The sequence below is a fragment of the Bidens hawaiensis genome, unplaced genomic scaffold (genome assembly GCF_021521415.1).
Source record: "Bidens hawaiensis isolate Kalapana, Puna unplaced genomic scaffold, B.hawaiensis_p1.1 tig00003115_1, whole genome shotgun sequence".
In the NCBI taxonomy this organism is placed as follows: domain Eukaryota; kingdom Viridiplantae; phylum Streptophyta; class Magnoliopsida; order Asterales; family Asteraceae; genus Bidens; species Bidens hawaiensis.
The window spans coordinates 2,721,996-2,745,541 of NW_027491167.1; the positions used below are offsets into that span (position 1 = coordinate 2,721,996).

Genomic DNA, 23,546 nt, shown 5'->3' on the forward strand with positions numbered 1-23,546 from the left:
CATACCCAAATAAACAAATAAAACTATAAAATTGACGGAACTGAGAAAAATTTAAAGGGTTTAACAAATTGTATACTTATATTTTCGTCTTCAAAATTCAAAATTATGGATAGACTTTTAATGCTTTCAGATACATAAATTTTGAATTATACATTCCAAATTCAATAAAAATGAAATCTTAAAATTTGATGCTTCATCTGGTAAAAAGATACGTTTTATAAAATAAGTAGATAATAGAAATACTAAGTGAAATAAAGAGGTGGTGGACAGTTAGAAAAAAATGTAAAGGGCAGTAAACAATCGATTCACACGTAAATAGATCAAAGTTATCAGACCTGGTTACTTACAATAAGGTCGATTCCCGAGTCATAGGAATGCCAGCGATTAGACATGGTTATTTACAATAGGAATGATTATTGAATCATGAGAATACACGAAACGGGTCTGAATTGAATTAACTACTATAAAATAACCATCAACCTAAATCTGTGTGTAGTGGGCAACATTGGGGTTTTTTTTGGCAATATTGGGCTACCACACCACCCCATGCGATTAGGTGGGGGGGATTCAAAAAAGGGTAGTGCCACAGCTTGCTGACCGATTACCTACTGTTTCGATGTAATCATTACGTTTCGGTGACATTTATACATGATATTTATATTGTTGGTATAATAGCAGCAGCAACAACAACAATAATAATATACATTTTCTTTCTTTTTTTTATAAAATAATTATTTGAGAATTCTAAAAAAATGTTACAAGACACGAACCCGTTTTTGGTATTTGACGTGCATTATCTAACTATATAAACTTAAGGACACGGTTTCCATAACCGTTATCTAACGACATTGGTTTTTTTACTAGTCGTTTTCTCTCCATTGTTCCTTAGTGCTCTTCACGTGCTTTGTACTTTAATAATTTTATCTAACTTTGTTTTATTTTTATTCAAATAAAGCATTTTATGGATCTTGTATTACATGTAGGGGTGAGCAAACATGTTAGACCTGTGATGCCCAAGCCGGACCGTTTAGTGTTATTCTCAGGATTCGGAAACCGGTCTTATTGTAAATAACTGAGTTTCATCGGTTAGGGTCTCACAAATCTTACCCGACTTATGCTCACTCTCAATTACCCGAGTTTCTATTAACGTATTATCTAATTTAAACTTCCTTGAGAGATTCGTGTTTAAAATTCATAATTATGGATAGAGTTTTAATGATTTTAAAAATTGAAAACTTTATGCTATATTAAATATGATATTAATATTAATAAAAGATATACCCTGTTTGATGACGTATTCATCGTATGTTTACCTTGTATTTAAAAACAAAGGATAGGCACTAAAAATAAAATAAACACTACGTGAAATACAAAGCGGTAAGTTTCAAAAAAGAATAAATAAAGTGGCGCTAAACATTATCACTCCAACCCAAAACCCTATAATTCAAGCAGTTTCCCTGATCTGTTTCGAGCCCTACAAAACCCCTACCAAATCATCACATTTGGAGCTATATTTTGTAGCAATTTTGAAGGATATCCATCTGGTATTATTTTTTGTTTCAAAAAAGTACCAATTTTTGCTTTGCTCATTATGATTATTAATTTGTTTCTAATTTTGTTCAAAATTGTTGACGAGGTTTTTCTTTTTATCGATTCAGAAACGATTTCTCTGTTGTTGATTTATAAATAACTTTTTTTTATCAAGCGTAGGTACCCTTTTGGCTTTTATATTCAATTTGGATTTTGTTTAAATAGATATGAAGTAATTAAACTTTGCTTTCATATGTTTCTAGTCCTCTCAGTGGAGGAATTTTTTAGTGGGTTCACTATTTTAAGATACCCCAATTTCATAGGACCAGACATAAAAACGCCCGGGTTGGTTTAATTATTCAAGTCAGGCAAGGTTCATCACTTTATTGATGGAATAAGGACTAGTTGTCTTTCACTAGTGAAAAGTTGTCCATAACTGGTTGAAATGGGAGACATTCGTTCAGTTGTGGCTCGCGGCTAGAAGGGATATGGATTCAGAAACTGACAAAGATGACATCGGTCAACAGGATGCAACAGTCAGAAAAATGGTAAGTAAAAATATATATTTATTTCTATATATTAAATCTGTCGAGAACATTTATATTTTACATATGCTTACTTTTATATATAGATTGTTGTTGAGAATAATATGAAACGTGATGAAACTAATGGTAATGGGCAATCTGATCCATTAATTGAAACTCTTGGAACTGAGCAAGGGGGCCGAACACAGGCGGTTTCATAGCACAGGCGGTTTCATATTGTATAGATATTGACGTTATATGAATATAAGTTTTTTATAAGTATTTGTATATATTAATTCATGTAATATTTGATGTTGAGTTTATAGGGAAATCACAAGTTTAAGGAGGGTATTTTAAAGATTGTTGGAAAAGGGTGGACAAGACCTTAGAGGTGAACGTGAGCCAGAAGATACAAAGTGTGCGCGCAAGATCGACTTTTGATGGCTCCGGTCCGGGTGGCTCACATGTTGTGTATTTGTATATCGAGGTATTATACAAGTAATATAGTTTAAAGCTTATAGATATAAAAATATATTTGTTTATCAAAATGTTAAATGGCTTTTTTTAATTAGTTTTTTCTTATTTTGTTAGTACATAATTATTCTGTAAGCTCTTTTATTTGTAGGAATTATTGGTCTCTATTCGTTATTATTATCAAAAAAGCACGAGTATATATTTTAGATTCTCTAATGATAGCGGGAAAAAAAGATTAATCTAAATATCTTCTTTCAGAAGTAATTCGGTCTGCTCTTAGGGAAGTCAGTTTTACATGGACAATGGTGTCGGTATGATTTATATTTATTACTTGATTTATTTACGTGTTTTAAATAATTAACTGTTATTTATTGTAGTGTCAACAACAACCATCCAATTGGGAATGTGGTTTCATGGTGCTCAAATATATGTTTGATTTTGTGTATACTTATCAAAACAAATTTTCGGATCTTGTAAGTATTTCTTTTTATATTTTATAATTGTTTGATTTTCTTAAACGCTAACTTAATATATTTTATTTCTTTTTAAGATGGTGCACGACATGACGTTTATTACCGAAACAGAGATCGACAACTTACTTTAGAGCTTGATGCCGGTGTTTTCTTACGAAGTTTGGTATACTTGATTAGAAGTATTTGTAGTTTAGATTTATAATTTGTGTAATAGATTGACAGTCTCTATTGTAAACTTATGGATTTAATGCATTTTGGTTAATTGTGTTATTTTGGTGGATCAATTTGATTGTTAAAATTGAGCGGTTTAAATAGATTTGGGAGGCTAAATTCTGGATTTGGCGCCATAATAGTAATTTATAAATGCTCATTTGACGCGGTTTGCGGATGGCTAAAAATATTTTGTTAGAAAGGTGAGTTGTTTATTTGCTGCGGTTTAGGAGGTATTTGATGCGGTTTAAAAGGGTGGCTATAATGATTCTTTGGAAATTAGAGTGGAGCATTTAATGCGGTTTTTGAAGCATTTGACGCGGTTTCGAAAACCGCGTCTAAAAGTAAGTATAGCTTTTGAGGCCCTATTTTTTGACGCGGTTAAAAACCGCGTCTAAAGCTCATTTCCACCGCATCTAAAGCTTGTTTTTCTACTAGTGATCATAACACTTCCAACTTTTAATTACACACCAAAAAGTTTTAATAAAACAAATCAATTTTTAAAAATTATTTGCAAAACTTGTTAATCTTTATAAAAAATGAGAATATTATAACATAGAGAAAAGATCAAATAAGAAGTTTGATTTTTCTAAGAAGGCTATAAAGGGGAGTATTTTTGTCTAATACCTTAATATTGAAAACCCACTTAATTTAATTTCAAAAACTCACTTAAATTTTCACTTATATCCTACAACCACCACCGCCCACCGCCACCACCTTGCCGGAAAAGTCTTCGGAAATTTCGCCAGAAAATACAACACAATGAAAAACATACAATGGAAAAAACACTATGAAAATAAAAACACAATGAAATAACACAATGTAAAAAACACAATGCCAAAAACACTATGAAAAAACAAAACACAATTGTATAACACAATTTTGTAAAACACAATTATGGTAAAACACACTATGTAAAAACCCACGAATTTTTTTTATTTTTATAAAGCAATATGGTACTCATATAAAAGATAAAAAACACTCGTTTTTATGGTGAAATTGTTTTGAAAAAAAAATGTCGTATAAAAAGGTTATGGATGTTTTAAAATGATGGGGGAATTTAACATGGACCTTGCATATGGAGAGAGAAAATCAACAAATGTGTTATTTCTATTATGCCCTTACCTTCGTTTTACACTTGATGATCTCTCTAATCTAATCTCAACTATTCAATTCTCAAATGAATGGACAAGATATTTCAGATCCTTCATAGAAAAACTAATCTTCTTATTATAACTCAACACACCTATGCAATAAATAACAAAGGCTGATATATATACAAATAATTGAAAAAAGATATTTACAACTCGATCATTGATAACACACAATCCATGAATTGCTAAAAACTCTTTAGAGAAGAATGAACAACGAATGTTATGACATATAGTATAAACACAACTTTGTTAATAGGCACCTTTCATAAAAAGAAAGCTTATAACATGTTCCCATGTATGTAAAGAAAAACAAAACCATTTTGTGTAATATTGCGTTTCTTATACGTACAAGTTTAACAAAAGTTTCTTATTTAACAAGTATATTAATGCAATCTTCCTATACAGATAGTCAACTTTGTTGGTTTATAAAATGACAATATCCAAACATCACATGTAGGGACATACTTGAAAGGCTCAGGAACCAGATAAAAATGCAAAAATGTTCAATGAAACCTAAAATGGCAATGTTATATTCTTTGTGTTTTTATTCTCGTGTACTACAATCATATCAAAAAGAGAGATCATAAGATATGTAAGAGAAGATGTGTTTGTGAGAGCTACATGTATAAAACGCCAATGCTTAATTAAGAGTGGTAATCCTTACTAAGATTAGGGGGAATTTGAAAAAGTCATACATGCGAAGTTTGTGATGTGATAAAGAGCAAAATTAGTCATTGTACTTTTGTAAACACGATTTTTAGCCGTTTTAAGTGATTTTAAAAGTTTCTAAGCATTGTCTGGCGAGTTTTAAAGTTAGGAAAATGTAAATTAAATTAAACCAAGTTAAATACCAATAAATACAACTTTTTATAATACGAAAGATCCAAATTACATTCCCGAATCGTGTAAACAAATGCGAATACAAATATGAAAAATCCGAAATGCTGCATGCGTGTTAATTTGTTTTTGTTTGGTTTTGTATTATGGAGGTCATGTACTTCTTTTATTTTAGTGATGGTTTGATGGTGTTTTAAAGAAAGTTGGTCGTCATCGTTGGGCATGGTTCACTAGAGCAGCTCTTGGCTAAGGGGCGGACCTAGTTAAGTGCTAGGGGTAGCCTGTGCTACCTCTCAATTTTTCGTCGTTAGTGCAAAAAAATAAAAATTTGATCGGTTTTTGTATTTCGCTACTCTTGAAAAAATATGACGCTACCTCTATACGTTTAAAACTCATTACCCCTTTACAAAATATTGTTATTATTTGGATGGGTGGTCATCACAAATAATCGCTCCTTCCAATCACTCCTACTGCCCTCCTACGGTCACTCACGAACGACCTCCACGATGCAGCCGACGCCCTTCAGCCGGTGCTTCGGGCTCCATCTTTCACGGTTCGACTTCTACTTGTTCGATTTACGTATTATTCTACTTCTAATTAAATATGCAATTGTTTATTTGTTTATAGAAATTTTAATTTGGTATTGTCCGGGGACTAAAGGTTTGTGTGTAAATTGAAATTGATTGTGAATTTAGGGTTTATGGTAATCAAAGACACAGAAAGAATGCCATTACTAGTCGACATCATTATTAGGTTGAGGTTTTTAATACGGTTTATATTTTCAAATTCAAGAACTTGAAAATAGATTTAATGAGATCTCAACCAGTTTATTAGAAAATGTCTGGTTTAAATCTTGTAATTTGTTTTTTAAGTTTGACATATATGTGATAGTGACCTTTTTCTGATATGTATCCGAATGATTTTAGTAATGAAGAAAGATGATGTATTTTGGATGACCTTACGACCATTTGTCACACATTAAAGAAAGATGATTAATTTGCAAAATTGGGTGGAATGTGTTCTTGCTCCTGTAATAGTGGAAACCATAAAGCATGCCACTTTTTTTTGGTATCGAATATTGAAGCTAGCGTGGTTTTACCGATTGCAACCGCAACCATTGAATTATGTTTTTCTAAAATGAACCTTATCAAAACGGATTTACGTAATTGAATGGATGATGCTAAAATTAAATAATGCTTTAATTTGTACGATTGAAAAAGAACGTTTGATAAAGTAAAAGAAGAGGATCTAATGGCTCGATTTCAAATTTCATAAATCGAAGCGGAGAAATCTGCACCTCATGTGTTTAATTCATTATTGTGCTTCTACTTTTTTTTTCGTTTACATTGTATGAAATACGATGAAAAAAAATTAATGTTACCACTGAGATTTTGGTCTAGATCCGTCACTGCCTTGACTAGTATTGTGAGAAGGCAACATGTTGTTTTGTCTAGCGAGGCAGAAATTTCTCACATACTTGATACATTAGGTTAAAACAAAAAAAATCACATAAAGGTATTGTCATGATTCACCTAGAAAATTTTATTCAATAAAGTCATGTACTCATGTAGTGTCAGTGTATAATGATCACCTTAATCGTTGGACTATAAGCCTAGTAATATGAGTATTTCTTCAGCTTAGGCAAAAACATTAATTAGAAACAACGGATAGAAGTACCATGGTCAAGCCGTGTCGTAAGATTGACCAAGGTAGTACAAATGAGGATCGACAAAACAAATTTTGAAGTACTACGAACACAAGTTCCATTGTCAATGCTAGTGTTGGTACATGGATCGACCATCAAGTCCCGTATCGATAATCAACACACAAATTAAACGAATAACTCTCGTTTATATTAATCATAAAATATAACTCCAAAATTTGATTACAACTCTCAAACCCTAACTCAGTTTGACTCTTGATGAACCCTAACTCGGTTACATCTAAATGAACCCTAAGTCGGTTACATCTCGTGTGTGTCTCTAGATGAACCCTAACTCGGTTGCATCTCACACCACCACAATCTATAATGTCTAACCATGACATGTTTATATAGGACTAACCTAACTTGCTATTAAAGACATTACCTATTTTAATTACAATACAATTAGGAAACATAACCACTATGACCTACTTGTCAGTATTGATCCCTCAAGTTCATTGACTTATGACTTGTAATTCGAAATTACTTCCAACAGACCACTGTCCACTGTGCACTTAGAAAAAATCATGTCCACACATCTATCAATATACAAGGCATGATGACTTAATATTGAGTTCTTAATTAAGATCACTTAGAAATAAATAATTACACTACTACAAAGCTTGTAAAAGATCTTTACTACAAAATTCAATGTCTAAGATTTGGAGAATAACACTATAAGTAATGTAAAACAAATATGACCACTAAACTATAAGACTTTCGCTACTATTTTTTTTATCTTAAGATATTGGTGTTTTCAATATAGTTCAGCATCATAAAGAACTTAAGCCATAATGAACCGTCACAACACGAAAGGTACAAACATGATTACTAATTAAATCAGAACGTGAAGGGTACACGCCTGCTTACTAATTAAATCGATAAATGTCTTTGGCATTCATGACCAAGTAAAGAAACTAACTCAATCTCTCATTCTGTGACTTTTTCTTCGATGGGGGTGTGGACATGATCATAATAAACCTAGTCCAAATTCGTAAATTATTATTGAAATATTTTATTAATCAAGCATTATTTAAAACCATTTAGAAAAAAGTCTATATATTGAATTAGATCAAGCCAATATTAAATCAAGAAGACCTTCTAACCACTCCACCCAACATGTTTGTTTCACCTCTCCTCATAGAAACTCATCAAAACGTACTCATTAACAGTGATAATTATGAGAATAAGAAGCATAAACTTAAGGTGGTTATTTTCTTGCGCAAGCCGAAAGGGATTGCGCACAGAATCAAAGATGGATATAGATCAAATACTTAGAAGTGAGCTAACTTGCAACGATTAACGAAGACTCTGAGAGTTATGGCCCGAAGGTTAATGGTGACGAGAACCCTAAAATCCGAGCAAAGGTGGAAAAGAAATCGAAGAAAGAGGACACTAATCATGTGTTCACTGCTCAATTTAGCATGAAGAGCTCTTATGCACTTTTCTTGGACAGGATGACAAGCAAAAGAAACTTTGGTGGAATTCAAGTCTACTAATAAAAACATATTATATCATCTTCATCTTCTTCTACTCCTTATTGCCTTAATGTTCTTGAGGTTTCTTATTGCTTGTATTTGGTGGAACGTTGATGTTATCCTGTTAACATCTTTTCCCTTATGTATTATTTGATTAATAATATCATTCATTCATCTAGGACAAAAGATATGGTATAACAGCTTCCATGGCACAACCCACATACTGGTTTATCTATGACAAAGTTTCTCATTGTAAGTGTAGATCATATATATAAGAGATATTGGATTTTAATAATTTAAACTTTTACCCATTAGCCGGTGCTAAGCCCAATTATAAAAATATATCACAACACTTCCAACTTTTAATTCCATACCAAAATGTTTTAATAAAGCAAATCAATATTTAAAAATTGTTTACAAAACTTGTTAATCTTTATAAAATGTGAGAATTATATAACATGTAGTATAAACACAACTTTGTTAAGAGGCATCAATTTCAAAATAGAAAGCTTTTAAAATGCTCCCATAGTCCCATGTATGTAAAGAAAAACAAAACCATTTTGTGTAATATTGCGTTACTTATACGTACAAGTTTGACAAAAAATTCTTATTTAACACATATATTAATGGAATATTCCTATAAAGATAGTCAACTTTCTTGGTTTATAAAATGACAATATTCAACTATCACGTGTAGGGACATACTTGAAAGGTTCAGGAAGCACATAAAAATGCAAAAATGCCCAATGAAACCTAAACACTATATATAATGTTATATTCTAAGTGCTCTTATTCTCGTATAATGCAATCATATCAAAAAGGCAGATCATAAGATATGTAGTATCAAGATGGTGTAGTTAGAAAAATTATTTATCATTTTGGTATAGTTTAAAAACTATTTATCAAAATTAGTATTTTGTTGTAACTTATGTGTCACTAATTAACTTTTTTTTCAAACCCAATTAACTAATATTATTAACATATTTTATAATAATTATTTTATTCATCAATATATTATATCTTTTTTGAAAGACGACCAAATAAAATGAAAGTAAAGCAAGTTCTGGGCTTTCGTTATTTTTTTATTAATAGAATTATAATTCAATGCAAATGTTAATCTTTTTTATTGCTCCAAGTCATTCAGTAACACAGTTTTTCTATTAATACTATAAAGTATAAAGTCTTAGGATGTGCTTTATACTAGGAAACGTGGTCTGTGCTTCGTGGTGGGTTCACCTTAAGAATGTATGAAACCTAGAGGTATCGATTCGGTTCTTTACGGTGAAAAACATTTGAAATTTCATTATAAGACATTTGGTTATAATTTTCTTATATAATACGACAACCTAAAGTTTTTATGATTTCGATCTACTCGCTATGAAGTAGACGAAAGAGAACACCAAAAAATATAGTCGTATTTAAGCAAAATAGGGTATCGAAATGTGTATGTTTCATTGCTTTATTTTTTTAATTATTATGCAACGTTAAAACACATGTTACCGTGCCAAACTTGCACACTGCGATAAAACCCAATAAATATATTGTGTTCGATTAATTTTGTAGTTAAATACGTGAGTTAATTAAAATAATTATATAAATAAAAAAGTTTGGTGACGTCCCGTGTTTTTTAAAATACTAATATAAGGAAAAAAGAAAGAAGAAATCTCTAAGAAAATAAGCTACATGGGCCACTAATTGTTATAATATTATTTTTTGATAATAAATAAATCTTTTTATTTTCTATAAAATTAATGTTAATACTTCAGTTTATTTATTTAAATTTTTTTAATACCGGTACGTTATCTATCGTAAAAGAAAATGACTTCGAATGATTTGAGATAGTTTTGAGAAAAAAATATATATGTAGAGTTTGATAGATGGGTAATTAAATTCTATTAATTAAGTTATTACTTTTGATAATACTTGAATATGTTATTAATTGATGGCAAAACTTACAATGACGTATAGTATTGTGGAAGGAATAAAAAATAATGTATAGTAATTTTTTATTATTTTACTTTAACAATAGGCTAATTTATTATTGGTTAATTGATTTTATCCAATTAGAATAGGAGAGAGACACACAAGTTACAATAAAATATCCATTTTAATAAATAGTTTTCAAACTAAATCAAAATGGTAAATAATTTTCTCACTGGACCATCTTAGTAAAAAAACTCAAGATATGTAAGAGAAGATGTGTTTGTGAGAGCTACAGCCTACAGGTATAAAACACCAATGTTTAATTGAGAGTGGTAATCCTTACTAAGATTAGGGGAAATTTGAAAACGTCATACATGCGAAGTTTGTGATATGATAAAGAGCAAAGTTAGTCCTTGTATTTCTGTAAACGCGTTTTTTAGCCGTTTTAAGTGATTTTAAAAGTTTCTAAGCATTGTCTGGCGAGTTTGAAAGTTAGGAAAATACAAATTAAGTTAAACCAAGTTAAATATCAACAAATACTACTTTTTATAATATGAAAGATCCGAATTACATTCCCGAATCGAGTAAACAAATGCGAATACAAATATGAAAAATCTGAAATATTACATGCGTGCTAATTTGTTTTTGATTGTGTATCATGTTGAAGACCCCTCCTCCAGCAACCTAATGGAGGTCATGTACTTCTTTTATTTTAGTGATGGATTGATGTTGTTCAAAAAAAGTAGGTCGTCATCGTTGGGCACGGTTCACTAGAGCAGCCCTTGGCTAAGTGGCGGACTTAGTTAAGAGCTAGGGGTAGCCTCCGCCTAAGTAGCACGGGAACAGGTACGGGACCAGGATACGGGGATGTTATGGGTACGGGAAACGGCAAAAATAAAAAATCCAAGATACATGTATGGCAACGATACGACAAAAAAATATTAAAAAATACAAATATATTAAACAAAGTCCAAAATAGATATATATTGTTTAAAAATTAAGTATGTTACTTCAAAACATAGGGTTACAAAATGAAATATACAAACCTACAGATACTAGATTTAAAAAAAACACGTTTTATGTAATAGTTTAAAAGTTTTAAAAACTAGATGCAAATAAGTGAAATATAAAGGGGCTAAAAGTTAAAAAAAAACTAAACTTATTTAAACCTAAAACATTCCAGTCCTATTTCACAGTCTCCATCTTCTTCTTGGTTTTCCGACAGAACAGAATTCGCCGCCAGAATTCACTTAAGGGAGTTGCTATTTGGTTGTCAAGTACTTTGTAGCGTCATATGGCTCTAATGGAAACGTCCCGCACACGTTTTTGGATCCGCCCACATTAACAGGATTCGTTTAAGAGACGTTTCCGACGCGTTTCGGTGGCGTTTCCGACCCCAAATCCTCCCCGGGACGGGGACTCAGCCCTAAAAGCCATTTCTGTGCATCATAGACCTCCACTACCTTTCAACTTTTCGTCGGTAGTGCAAAAAGATAAAATTTTGGTCGTTTTTTGTATTTCGCTACCCATGAAAAAATATACCGCTACCTCTATAAGTTTAAAACCTAACCAAATTAAAACTCATTACCTCTTTACAAAATATTGTTATTATTTGGATGGGTGGTCATCACAAATAATCGTTGCTTCCAATCACTCCTACTGCCCTCCTATGGTCACTCACGAACGACCTCCACGATGCAGCCGATGCCCTTCAGCCGCTGCTCTGGGCTCTATTTTTCACGGTTCGACTTCTACTTATTCGATTTACGTATTATTCTACTTCTATTTAAATATGCAATTGTTTATTTGTTTATAGAAATTTTTAATTTGGTATTGTTCGGGGACTGAAGGTTTATGTGTAAATTGAATTGATTGGGAATTTTTTGGTAAACAAAGAAACAAAAAGAATGTCATTACTAATCGACATCGTTTTTAGGTTGAGGTTTTTATTACGGTTAGATATACAAATTCAAGAACTTATAAATAGATTTAATTAGGTCTCAACCAGTTTGTTAGAAAATATGTCTGGATTAAATCTCTGTGATTCGTTTTTTAAGTTCGGCATATCTAAGATAGTGACATTTTCTGATATTTACCCGAATGGTTTTAGTAATGAAGAACGATGATGTATTTTGGGTGACCTCACGACCATTTATCACACATTAAAGGAAGATGATAAATTTGTGAAATTGGGTGGAAAATGTGATATTGCTCCAGTAATGGTGGAAACCATAAAGCATGCCAACCTTTTTTGGTATTGAATATTGAAGTTAGCGTGAGTTTTACTGGTTGCAACCGCAACCATTGAATTCTATTTTTCTAAAATAAACTTTATCAAGACGGATTTGCATAATTGAATGGGTGATGTTTAAATTGAACAATGCTTTAATTTGTGCGACTGAAAAAGAACGTTTGATAAAGTAAAAGAAGAGGATCTAATGGCTCGATTTCAAACTTTCAAACATCGAAGCGGAGAAATATGCACCTCATGTGTTTATTTCATTATTGTGTTTCTACTTTTGTTTCGTTTACAATGTATGAAATACGATAATTTTTTTTAATGTTACCACTGAGATTTGGGTCTATATCCGTCACTATCTTGATTCACCTAGAAATTTTTATTCAGTGTGAAGTCATGTACTCATGTAGTGTCAGTGTATAATGATCACCTTAATCGTTGGACTATAAGCATAGTAATATGAGTATTTCTTCAACGTAGGCAAAAAAATTTAATAGAAACAACGGATAGAAGTACAATGGTCAAGTCGTGTCGTAAAATTGACTAAGGTAGTACAGATGACGATCGACAAGACAAATTTTGAAGAACTACAAACACAAGTTCCATTGTCGATGCTTGTGTTGGTACATGGATCGACCACTGTCGACTGTGCACCTAGACAAAATCATGTCCACACATCTCTCAATATACAAGGCATGATGACCAGAGTTCTTAATTAAGATCACTTAGAAATAATTACACTACTACAAAGCTTGTAAAAGATCTTTACTACAAAATTAAATGTCTAAGATTTGGAGAACAACACTATAAGTAATGTAAATCAAATATGAACACTAAACTATAAGACTTTCGCTACTATTTGTTATCTTAAGATATTGGTGTTTTCAATATTGTTCAGCATCATAAAGAACTTAAGCCATAAAGCACCGTCACAACACGAAACGTGAAGGTTACAAGCCTGCTTACTAATTAAATCGATAAATGTCTTTGGCATGCATGGCCAAGTAAAGAAACTAACTCAAGCTCTCATTCTGTGACTTCGTCTTCCATGGAGTGTGGACATAATCATAATAAACCTAGTCCAAATTCGAAAATTATTATTGATAAATTTTATTAATCAAGCATTATTTAAAACCATTTAGAAAAAGTCTATATATTGAATTAGATCAAGCCAATATTAAATCAAGAAGACCTTCTAACCACTCCACCAACTAATATAAATACGTGTTAATTATGAGAATTATGAGACTCATCCAAACTAAGCACTCCACCTCTCCTCATAGAAACTCATCCAAACTCATTTACAGTGATAATTATGAGAATAAGAAGCATAAACTTAAGGTGGTTATTTTCTTGCGCAAGCCGAAAGGGATTGCGCACAGAATCAAAGATGGATATAGATCAGATACTTAGAAGTGAGCTTGCAACGATTAACGAAGACTCTGAGAGTTATGGCCCGAAGGTTAAAGGTGACGAGAACCCTAGAATCCGAGCAAAGGTGGAAAAGAAATCGAAGAAAGAGGACACTAATCATGTGTTCACTGCTCAATTTAGCATGAAGAGCTCATATGCACTTTTCTTGGACAGGATGACAAGCAAGAGAAGCTTTGGTGGAATTCAAGTCTACTAATAAAAACATATCATATCATCTTCGTCTTCTTCTCCTCCTTAATGTTCTTTTCCCTTATGTATTATTTGATTTATAATATCATTCATTCATTCATGAATCTAGGACAAAAAGATATTGTATAACAGCTCCCATGGCACAACCCACATACTGGTTTATCTATCACATAAAGTTTCTCATTGTTAGTGTAGATCATATATAATATTGGATTTTAATAGCTTAAACTTTTACCCATTAGCCGGTGCTATGCCCAACTTTAAAAATGTATCACAACACTTTCAACTTTTAATTCCATACCAAAAAGTTTTAATAAAACAAATCAATATTCTAAAATTGTTTACAAAACTTGTCAATCTTTATAAAATGTGAGAATTATATAACATGTATAAACACAACTTTGTTAAGAGGCATCTTTAATAAATAGAAAGCTTATAACATGTTCCCATGTATGTAAAGAAAAACAAAACCATTTTGTGTAATATTGCGTTACTTAGGCTGTGTTTGTTTTTGCTTATAAGGTCTGCAAGGAGCCTATGTCTGCGGACGCGCAGACATAAGCTTTTGAAGACTGTTTGTTTAAAAAAAAAGATCTGAAAACTGCTTTTATGGTTTTAAAAAATAAGTTTTTTCCACTATTTTCACACTTCTTCACAAATCTTAACATCATACCAAGTACCAACACCCAATGTCCAACACCACCACCACCACCGTGCGCCGCCACCACCACCCACCACCACCACCACCGTCCGCCGCCGCCGCCACCCACCACCACCGTCCGCCGCCGCCACCACCACCACCGTCAACCACTCACCACCAACACCGTTAACCACCCACCACACCACCGTCCATCACCACCACCACCTTCGTCCATCACCACCACCATCCACCACTATCACCCACCGTCCCACCCGCCACCACCATCCACCACCACCACCCACTGTCCGTCACCACTACCATCCACCACCACCACCCGCCACAACCATTCACCACCACCATAGTCCACCACCCACCACCACTGTTCATCACCACCGTTATCCATTGTCGGCCACCATCACGATCCACCACCCACCACCACAACCGTTCATCACCACCGTTATCCATTGTTGGCCACCATCACGATCCACCACCCACCACCACAACCGTCCATCATTACCACCCACCGTTCACCGCCTACCACGATTGTCTACCACCACCCACTTCCATAGTTCGTACACAACTACCAATTATTTTAGCAGTCTACAAACGTTAAATGATTTTCATCTACTGTAATATATATGATAGGTAACTACTTTTCAGCTTACGCAGACGATATCCAGTTTATAAAACAAACAGTATTATATTTTCAGATTGCAGACTTTAAGACCAAATCTTCAGTTGCAAACATTAAATCAGATGAAATCAGATTGCAGATAATTTTTGTCTTAAAAAACAAACAGCACCTTATACGAACAAGTTTGACAAAAATTTCTTATTTAAGACAACTATTAATGGGATCTTCCTATAAAGATAGTCAACTTTGTTGTTTTGTAAAAGGGTTCTACTATAGGCACCCAAACACCCCCATATACGCCCAGTATAGGGGATTTTTTTAGAAATAGGGTGGGTGCCCCTAGAAAACCTTTTAGAGTTCCCGGCTTCCCATTGAGTAACCATTTACGCCAAGTCATTTCCTGGCTCATCCTGTGTGTTAACCAAGCCATCATTGTATATAAGATGTGCTAATCGCAACTAGGTGAACAATTGCCAAACCACCTTTTTACCCTAAACCATAAGGGTGTCGATCATGACCCATCCTTTAAATAATGGGTTGATTTGGATAAAAGAAAGTTTTACATATGGGTTTATTTGAGTGAACTCAAATTATACAACATTTCAACTATGGTCTACTCAAACCAATAGGTCAGAAGGGGACGTTCTTATAAACTTGCTAACTTAAAATCGGCCCAAATGGGTTAATACCACCCTAGACCATTTGTTTATCTCTAGTACCTATTCGTCGTCACATAGGCACCGCTTACATCACATGATCGAGTCTTCTTTTTCTTGAGCCGATCCCATCTCTTGCTACAAAATTACGACATAGACAGATTATATTAAAAAAATTACTACCAACTAGTAATTACTGCCACAAATTATTAAGCATTAATTAGCAGCACAAATGGGTTCATATTATATGATAATTTTTCCATAACTAACATTCCATCCCTTGGGGGCTTTTTCCATGCATTATGTTTAGAGACAAAAACAAACAACGCCTAAATCTAAACAATATAATACAAATCACTAATAAGCGAAATTTTACGTTGGAAGTTTTAAGTGTGAATGAAGGAAGTGGTAATGGTTTGTCCCACATCGGTTTGGGAACAAAAGCATGAATGGTTTATAAGGTGGAATCCTTACACCCATTTGAATTCTTTATGACATGTTTTACCACAAGTTATACGCGCGCGCGCGGGGGGGGGGGGGGGGGGGGGATGCAAATTTGGGTTTCTGGACTAGAAATTCATCGGACTCGTGCGTCTCCGAAAACCCGAGCCCGCGTGAGACGATTTTTTGAATTTATTTTTGAAATTAAAAACTGGTCTAGTCAATATAATTAATAATCATTAAGAGAATGATTATGATTTGCAGTTTTATATTCTGCACTAATGGCCATTATTTGATATTATTATTATTTAATGGTCATTAACAAATATTGATTGCTGGCTATATAAACAGGACTAGTCTTCATTTGTAGACACACCAAATTCACAACACACTTCATCTTCTTCCTATTGCAGCAACGATATTAGTTCCGACTTTGTTTCAGGCAAGTGTCCGAGTCCGGCAGAGCACCGATTCTGTTTCGAACCGGAGTACCCTGGGAACAGACCGAGAATCTGTTTAAGGGAATTGTGTTAAACACAAGCCCGGTTACTGTGTTGATTGTTTCGTTTATTTTCGTTTATGTTGATTATTAATACAAGATTTCCAAATGGATGTAAAAACGGCTTTCTTACATGGAACAACCCGAAGGCTTCATAGCCGTTGGGCAAGAAAAGAAAGTATGTAAACTTGTGACATCCTTGTATGGATTGAAACAAGCTCCTAAACAATGGCACCAAAAGTTTGATCATGTCATGCTTGATGTTGGGTTCAAAATCAATGAATGTGACAAATGTGTATACGTGAAAGACACATCCGATGGATATGTCATTTTGTGTTTATACGTAGATGATATGCTCATTGCTGGAAGTGATGACAAAATCATAACGTCCACAAAGAACATGCTAAAAGCAAGATTTGACATGAAGGACATGGGTTTTGCGGATGTGATTTTGGGAGTTAAAATCACACGAACCCAAGATGGACTTGTTTTAAGTCAATCCCATTACGTGAGCAAAATTCTTGAGAAGTTTAATGCAAATGACTCTAATGTAGCTAGAACTCCAATTGACACAAGTCAACATCTAGCTAAGAATAGAGGTGAACCATTTAACCAGTTGGAATACTCAAGAATTATTGGCAGTTTGATGTATCTTATGAGTTGCACTAGACCCGACTTAGCATATGCTGTGAGCAAGCTAAGTAGATACACAAGCAACCCAAGTTCAAGTCATTGGAACTGTGTGATTCGGTTGCTTCGGTACCTAAGATACACTAGAGAATACGGGTTACATTATAACAGATATCCTGCAGTTGTCGAAGGACATTGTGATGCAAATTGGATATCTGACACGAATGATTCCAGGGCAACAAGTGGGTATGTATTCACACTTGGAGGTGCTGCTATATCGTGGAAATCGTCTAAACAAACGGTTATAGCTAGATCCACAATGGAATCAGAATTCATCGCCCTAGATAAAGTGGGCGAAGAGGCAGAATGGTTACGTCAATTTGTTGAGGATATACCAAGATGGCCTAAGCCGGCATCGGCCATCTGTATACATTGTGATAGCCAATCGGCAATTGGCAGAGCTCATAACACAATGTATAATGGTAAGAATAGACATATTAGACGTAGACATAATACGGTACGACAACTAATATCTACTGGAATTATCACTGTTGACTACGTGAAGTCAAAGGATAATATTGCGGATCCGCTAATAAAAGGCCTAAGTAGAGAGTTAGTTCAGAAGTCGTCCATGGGAATGGGACTGAAGCCCTTGAAAAATTAAAGTTCATGCGAAGGAAACCTAACTCAACAGACTGGAGATCCCAGGAGTTGAGTTCAATAGGAAAACCTACTTGTATGAATTAGTGCGGTCACTGTGTGTGTGTGGGGGGGGGGGGGGGATAACCCTACAATTTTAAGAGGGAGTTTACCACGTGGCAAGGTAACCTTCCTAGTCCATTCCTAAAAGTGACAAGTGTGAGGCTAAGCATATGGCTTTTAATGATTCGACCAAGGTAGTCATACATGGTGAATCACCTATCTGAGAGAGAAGTGGGGTCGCTTCGAAGGGTGTTGTTGGGCACAATACTTAATAGCTCTTGTAGAACCAGGCGCATGTTCATGACCATAACGAACATAACTATGAGGACTTGACTTTGTCAGGGAGAGTCTTGTGTGAAATATATTGTCGTCAACATAAACGGCAGACGAGTTCAAAGACATCACTGTCTACTCAGAGCCAGTGGGCTAAGTATGCTTCATAAGCAAAGGTTCAAAGGATAATACCTACCTATTGTATGCAAGATTCAACTGTTGAAATCTAATCGGAATAATGTTGTTGTTTCGACCTCCATTCATTTGGAGGATTGTTGGAAGTTTTAACTGTGAATGAAGGAAGTTGTAATGGTTTGTCCCACATCGGTTTGGGAACAAAAGGATGAATGGTTTATAAGGTGGAATCCTTACACCCATTTGAATTCTTTATGACATGTTTTACCACAAGTTCTACGCGCGCGCGCGGGGGGGGGATGCAAATTTGGGTTTCTGGACTAGAAATTCATCGGACTCGTGCGTCTCCGAAAACCCGAGCCCGCGTGAGACGATTTTTTGAATTTATTTTTGAAATTAAAAACTGGTCTAGTCAATATAATTAATAATCATTAAGAGAATGATTATGATTTGCAGTTTTATAATCTGCACTAATGGCCATTATTTGATATTATTATTATTTAATGGTCATTAACAAATATTGATTGCTTAGTGTAATTGTATGGCTATTGTATGGCTATATAAACATGACCAGTCTTCATTTGTAGACACACCAAATTCACAACACACTTCATCTTCTTCCTATTGCAGCAACGATATTATTTCCGACTTTGTTTCAAGCAAGTGTCCGAGTCCGGCAGAGCACCAATTCTGTTTCGAACCGGAGTACCCTGGGAACAGACCGAGAATCTGTTTAAGGGAATTGTGTTAAACACAAGCCCGGTTACTGTGTTGATTGTTTCGTTTATTTTCGTTTATGTTGATTATTAATACAAGATTTCCAACATTTTATTCTTCTGAGATGTTAATGATTAACAAAGGATCTGAGAACAATGCACATATCAATAACTAACAAATAATAGTAAATGGATTAAAAACTAACCAGGTTGCAGTTCGCTGAGGTCTGAGATACATGTAACATGTATCTGGAAGTATGCTTTACTCCAACGGTCTAATATATGCCTTCACAATGTTTTTATTTACCATATAACCTTCCAATTTCATTTCATCAAGAAGCAACTTATAGATATCTTCTGAATTAATATGCAAAGAGTCACCCACATGAAACTCATGAACCATTGCATCAATCTCAATCCAGCTCGAACCGGGCACTTTAGTCACACCATTTTGTCTCATAAGTAATCTCATCTTAGCACAATCATCCCACATCTTTGAACTAGCATAGATATGTGACGAAATTATATAATTCCCAGAATTTCGAGGCTCGATTTCCAATAAAAGCTTCATAACCTGTTCACTAACATCTAAATTTCCAGCTTTCTGGCACGCCCCAAGCAGCGCACCTAATGCAATTTCATCCGGTTTTTCAGGCAATTTTTTAATAAAATCCCATGCTTCATATACCAAACCCGCTCTTGATAAAAGGTCCACCATGCAAGAATAATGCTCGATTTTAGGAACCAATGAAAAAGACGACTTCATCAAGTCAAAGAATCTACGCCCTTGGTCAACCATTCCACCATGCACGCACGCAGCTAGCACTCCCACAAATGTAACTTCATCAGGGGTAATATCGTCATTTTCTTCCGACATTCGGTTAAACAGTGATATAGCTTCACGAGGCTGCCCGTTAAAAGCAAGAGCCGAAATCATGGCGTTCCATGTGACTACGTTCTTGAAAGGCATGCTTTCAAATACTTTATATGCGTGGTCCACGGTCCCACATTTAGCATACATGTCAATTAAAGCAGACCCCACGTATACATCTTGTTGTAAACCTCTTTCAGATGCATATGCATCTACTGATCTCCCAATATCAAGAGCACCAACCAAGGCACATGCTGACAGAACTCCACTTAATGTGATATTATTAGCGCTTACACCTTCGTCTTTCATGACGTTGAATAATGAAATTGCTTCATTTGCTAACCCACTTTGAGCATATCTGTTATGTGAAGATTAATAAAATAAAAAAATAAAAAAAAGGACTAGTGATATCGCCTAACGAGCACGTGAAAAGAAAATAAAACATGATACGAGAAAGAAAGTGCTTGCCCTGTAATCATCGCATTCCACGTCACCAAATCTTTCTTACTCATTCTATCAAAGATCCTTCTTGCAGACACCAAATCTCCACACTTTGCATACATACCAATCAAAGCCGAACCAATATAAGTATTGACCTTCATCTTATTATCCACCACATACCCCTCAATCACCCTCCCCAAACTCAAATTCCCCAAATCCCCACACGCCCCAAGAACACTAACCAAAGTCATCTCATTCGGCTCAAAGCCTTCACCTTTCATCTTCTCAAACAACTCCAACGCACTCCCGGGAAAACCCCTTTGTGCATACCCGGAAATCATCGAGTTCCACGACACCAAATCTCTCTCAGTAATTTCATCAAACACCTGGCGTGCACACCCGACCTCCCCACACTTCGAATACATACTAATCAACGAATGCCTCACGTGACCGTCCGCCATTAACCCCAACCTCACCACCATACAATGCCCCAATTTACCGTGCTCAATCGCCTTAACATTTGAGCACGCGATGAACACAAACGGGTACGTAAAATTATTGGGTTTTATCCCTAAACCCTTCATTTTGTAATACAATTCAAGAGTCAAATCAAATCTCTGCCACGTGGTGGATAGACCACGAATCATGACATTGAAAGCAAAGTCATTTGGTTCGTGCATTGAGGCGAATAGCCGGTACGAGTAATTGAAGTCTTTTAGATCGATGAGCTTGGGTAGTAAGAAATTGGGTTTAAGCACGGAGTGTATGAGCATCTGGGTGTGGATTTGTTGAGCTGTTTTGGTGGAAACACATTGCTTCAAGATGATCAACAGCTGCTCACTCAGAGGCTGCTGCTGTTGGATATTGATATGGCGGGAAAAAGAGGTGGTTTTTGTGAGCATGTTTTTTATGAGGTTTGGTTGTAAATTGAACATTTGGGTTTTTATACTTGTAACTAGTGGTGCAAAATTCCCGATTAATTGCTAATTCTCACCCGACTGATAAATATTGGGCTAGCCGGTCAATTAATTAGCCAATGGTTAAATCCTGCCATAATCGCGATTAATCGGAAGTCGCCGGTTATTGGCGAAGTTCCAGCCAAAACCGACGGTTTCTGACGAGATTCCAGCCAAATTCAGTGGTTTCCAATGAGATTCCGGCCAAAATGTATTTGTGTATATATAAAACTGAAAAGTACATATGAGAATATGCCTGCATATATATAAAGCTGAAAATTACATATGAGAATATGCATGTATATATATAAAGCTGAAAATTACATATGAGAATATGCATGCATATATATAAAGCTGAAAATTATACATTAACATCTGATCCAATTAATCGTTAGCCCTCATCCCACCGCCTGACTAGCGATTTCTACAACACTGTGTTGTAACATAGTAAAATAAGTATGGGGGTGTGGCTGTTTTGTAAGTTTTTTAAATTTTTTTTTAAATGAATTATTGTTTGTTGTGAGTAAAACTTATTTGAATGTAGATAAAATTGATATGTTTTTAAAATTGACTGGCTTTTGTATTTGATGATATTGTTTACTGGTTAGTATGATCACCTTATTTATTCAAAATTTTCAGTCATTTGTGTATGGCTGATGTATGCTTTTATATTAAGTATGGACAAAACTTTTTCGGTTTTGTTTTAATGATGACAAACACTTGCATACTTAGAATAAGTAGAAAACGATCATAGCATGTTAATCAACGGTAAATGGGTGATAATATGTGATCAACTTGCTAGTTAAGGGAAATTGTCTAGCGTGTAGCATTGCTTGTATGTCACCAACATTAAGTTTGACCAAGTTTGACTTTAACTAGTTTCTAGTTAACGAGTCTGATAATTAAAGTTACTTTTTATGTTCTTTTAAAAAACGACTCGTAGTTTACACATAAATCAACCTAATTTATCTGTTATAAGATTTGAACTCTCAACCTTCAGCTTCAAGTGAGAAAACACATTACACACGTATATTAGTGTAGATACCATAGGCCAAATGCCATTTGATATTATATATATATATATATATATATATATATATATATATATATATATATATTCTATGTGAAAATGAATTTCGATACCTTAAATATCTTAAAAAATAAACAAAGAAATCATGATGTTTGGTAAATGTGATGTTTTGCATCTCATGAAGTAACCCATCAAATGACACCAAAACATAAAAGGTTATCTTATTCCCAATATTAAAATAAGCTATAAGCATTTCATCGAACACCTTATGAGCACACCTAAAAAGCTAAAATTACATAAGCATTAACGTCAACATAATACAAAATAAAATACGAAGGAATCGAATTCATAAGTAGCAAATGGGAATTACGGTGATTAACTCAAGTAGTACCAAATCTAACACATTGACGGCATCATAATGAAAACAACTAAATTAAATTTAATAGAATCTCGATTAGAAGATTCATTTGGACTTTAAAGTCGAATGATGACATGTGCAACGCTTAGTAGTTTCGTAAAAATCCCGACCAGGCACCGATTAATCCCGAGTAATTGTTAGTCCCTACTTCACTGATTAATTCTAGGCTAGTTGGCTAATTAATCAGTCAACAGTCCAATCCGGTAAAAATCGGCGATTTCTGGCAAGATTCCGACAAAAATCAGCAGTTGCCCGCTAGATTCCAGCAAATTTCCGGCCAAAATATGTTTGTGTATATATAAAGCTGAAAATTACATATAAAAATGTGTGTATTTAT

The 23,546-nt window shown here is 34.3% G+C and overlaps 1 protein-coding gene across 1 annotated transcript; it reads right to left on the bottom strand.

Annotated features, from left to right (window-relative positions):
- Nucleotides 1-15,791: 15,791 nt before the first annotated feature.
- LOC143622293 (pentatricopeptide repeat-containing protein At2g34400-like) lies at nt 15,792-21,780 on the bottom strand. The gene is made up of 3 exons (XM_077093481.1): nt 20,833-21,780; nt 19,700-20,722; nt 15,792-16,235 (listed from the first exon to the last, which is right to left on the bottom strand). The coding sequence occupies exons 1-2, from the start codon at nt 21,738-21,740 to the stop codon at nt 19,756-19,758; spliced, it is 1,875 nt and encodes a 624-aa protein (XP_076949596.1). The 5' UTR covers nt 21,741-21,780; the 3' UTR covers nt 15,792-16,235; nt 19,700-19,755.
- Between the last annotated feature and the right edge of the window lie 1,766 nt (nt 21,781-23,546).

Bases quoted from the DNA above. Each gene is read 5' to 3' on its own strand.
- LOC143622293 (XM_077093481.1), bottom strand. From the start codon at position 21,740: ATGTTCAATTTACAACCAAACCTCATAAAAAACATGCTCACAAAAACC. The intron at 20,723-20,832 runs GCAAGCACTTTC...TTCACATAACAG, and splicing joins TGGAATGCGATGATTACAGG to ATATGCTCAAAGTGGGTTAG.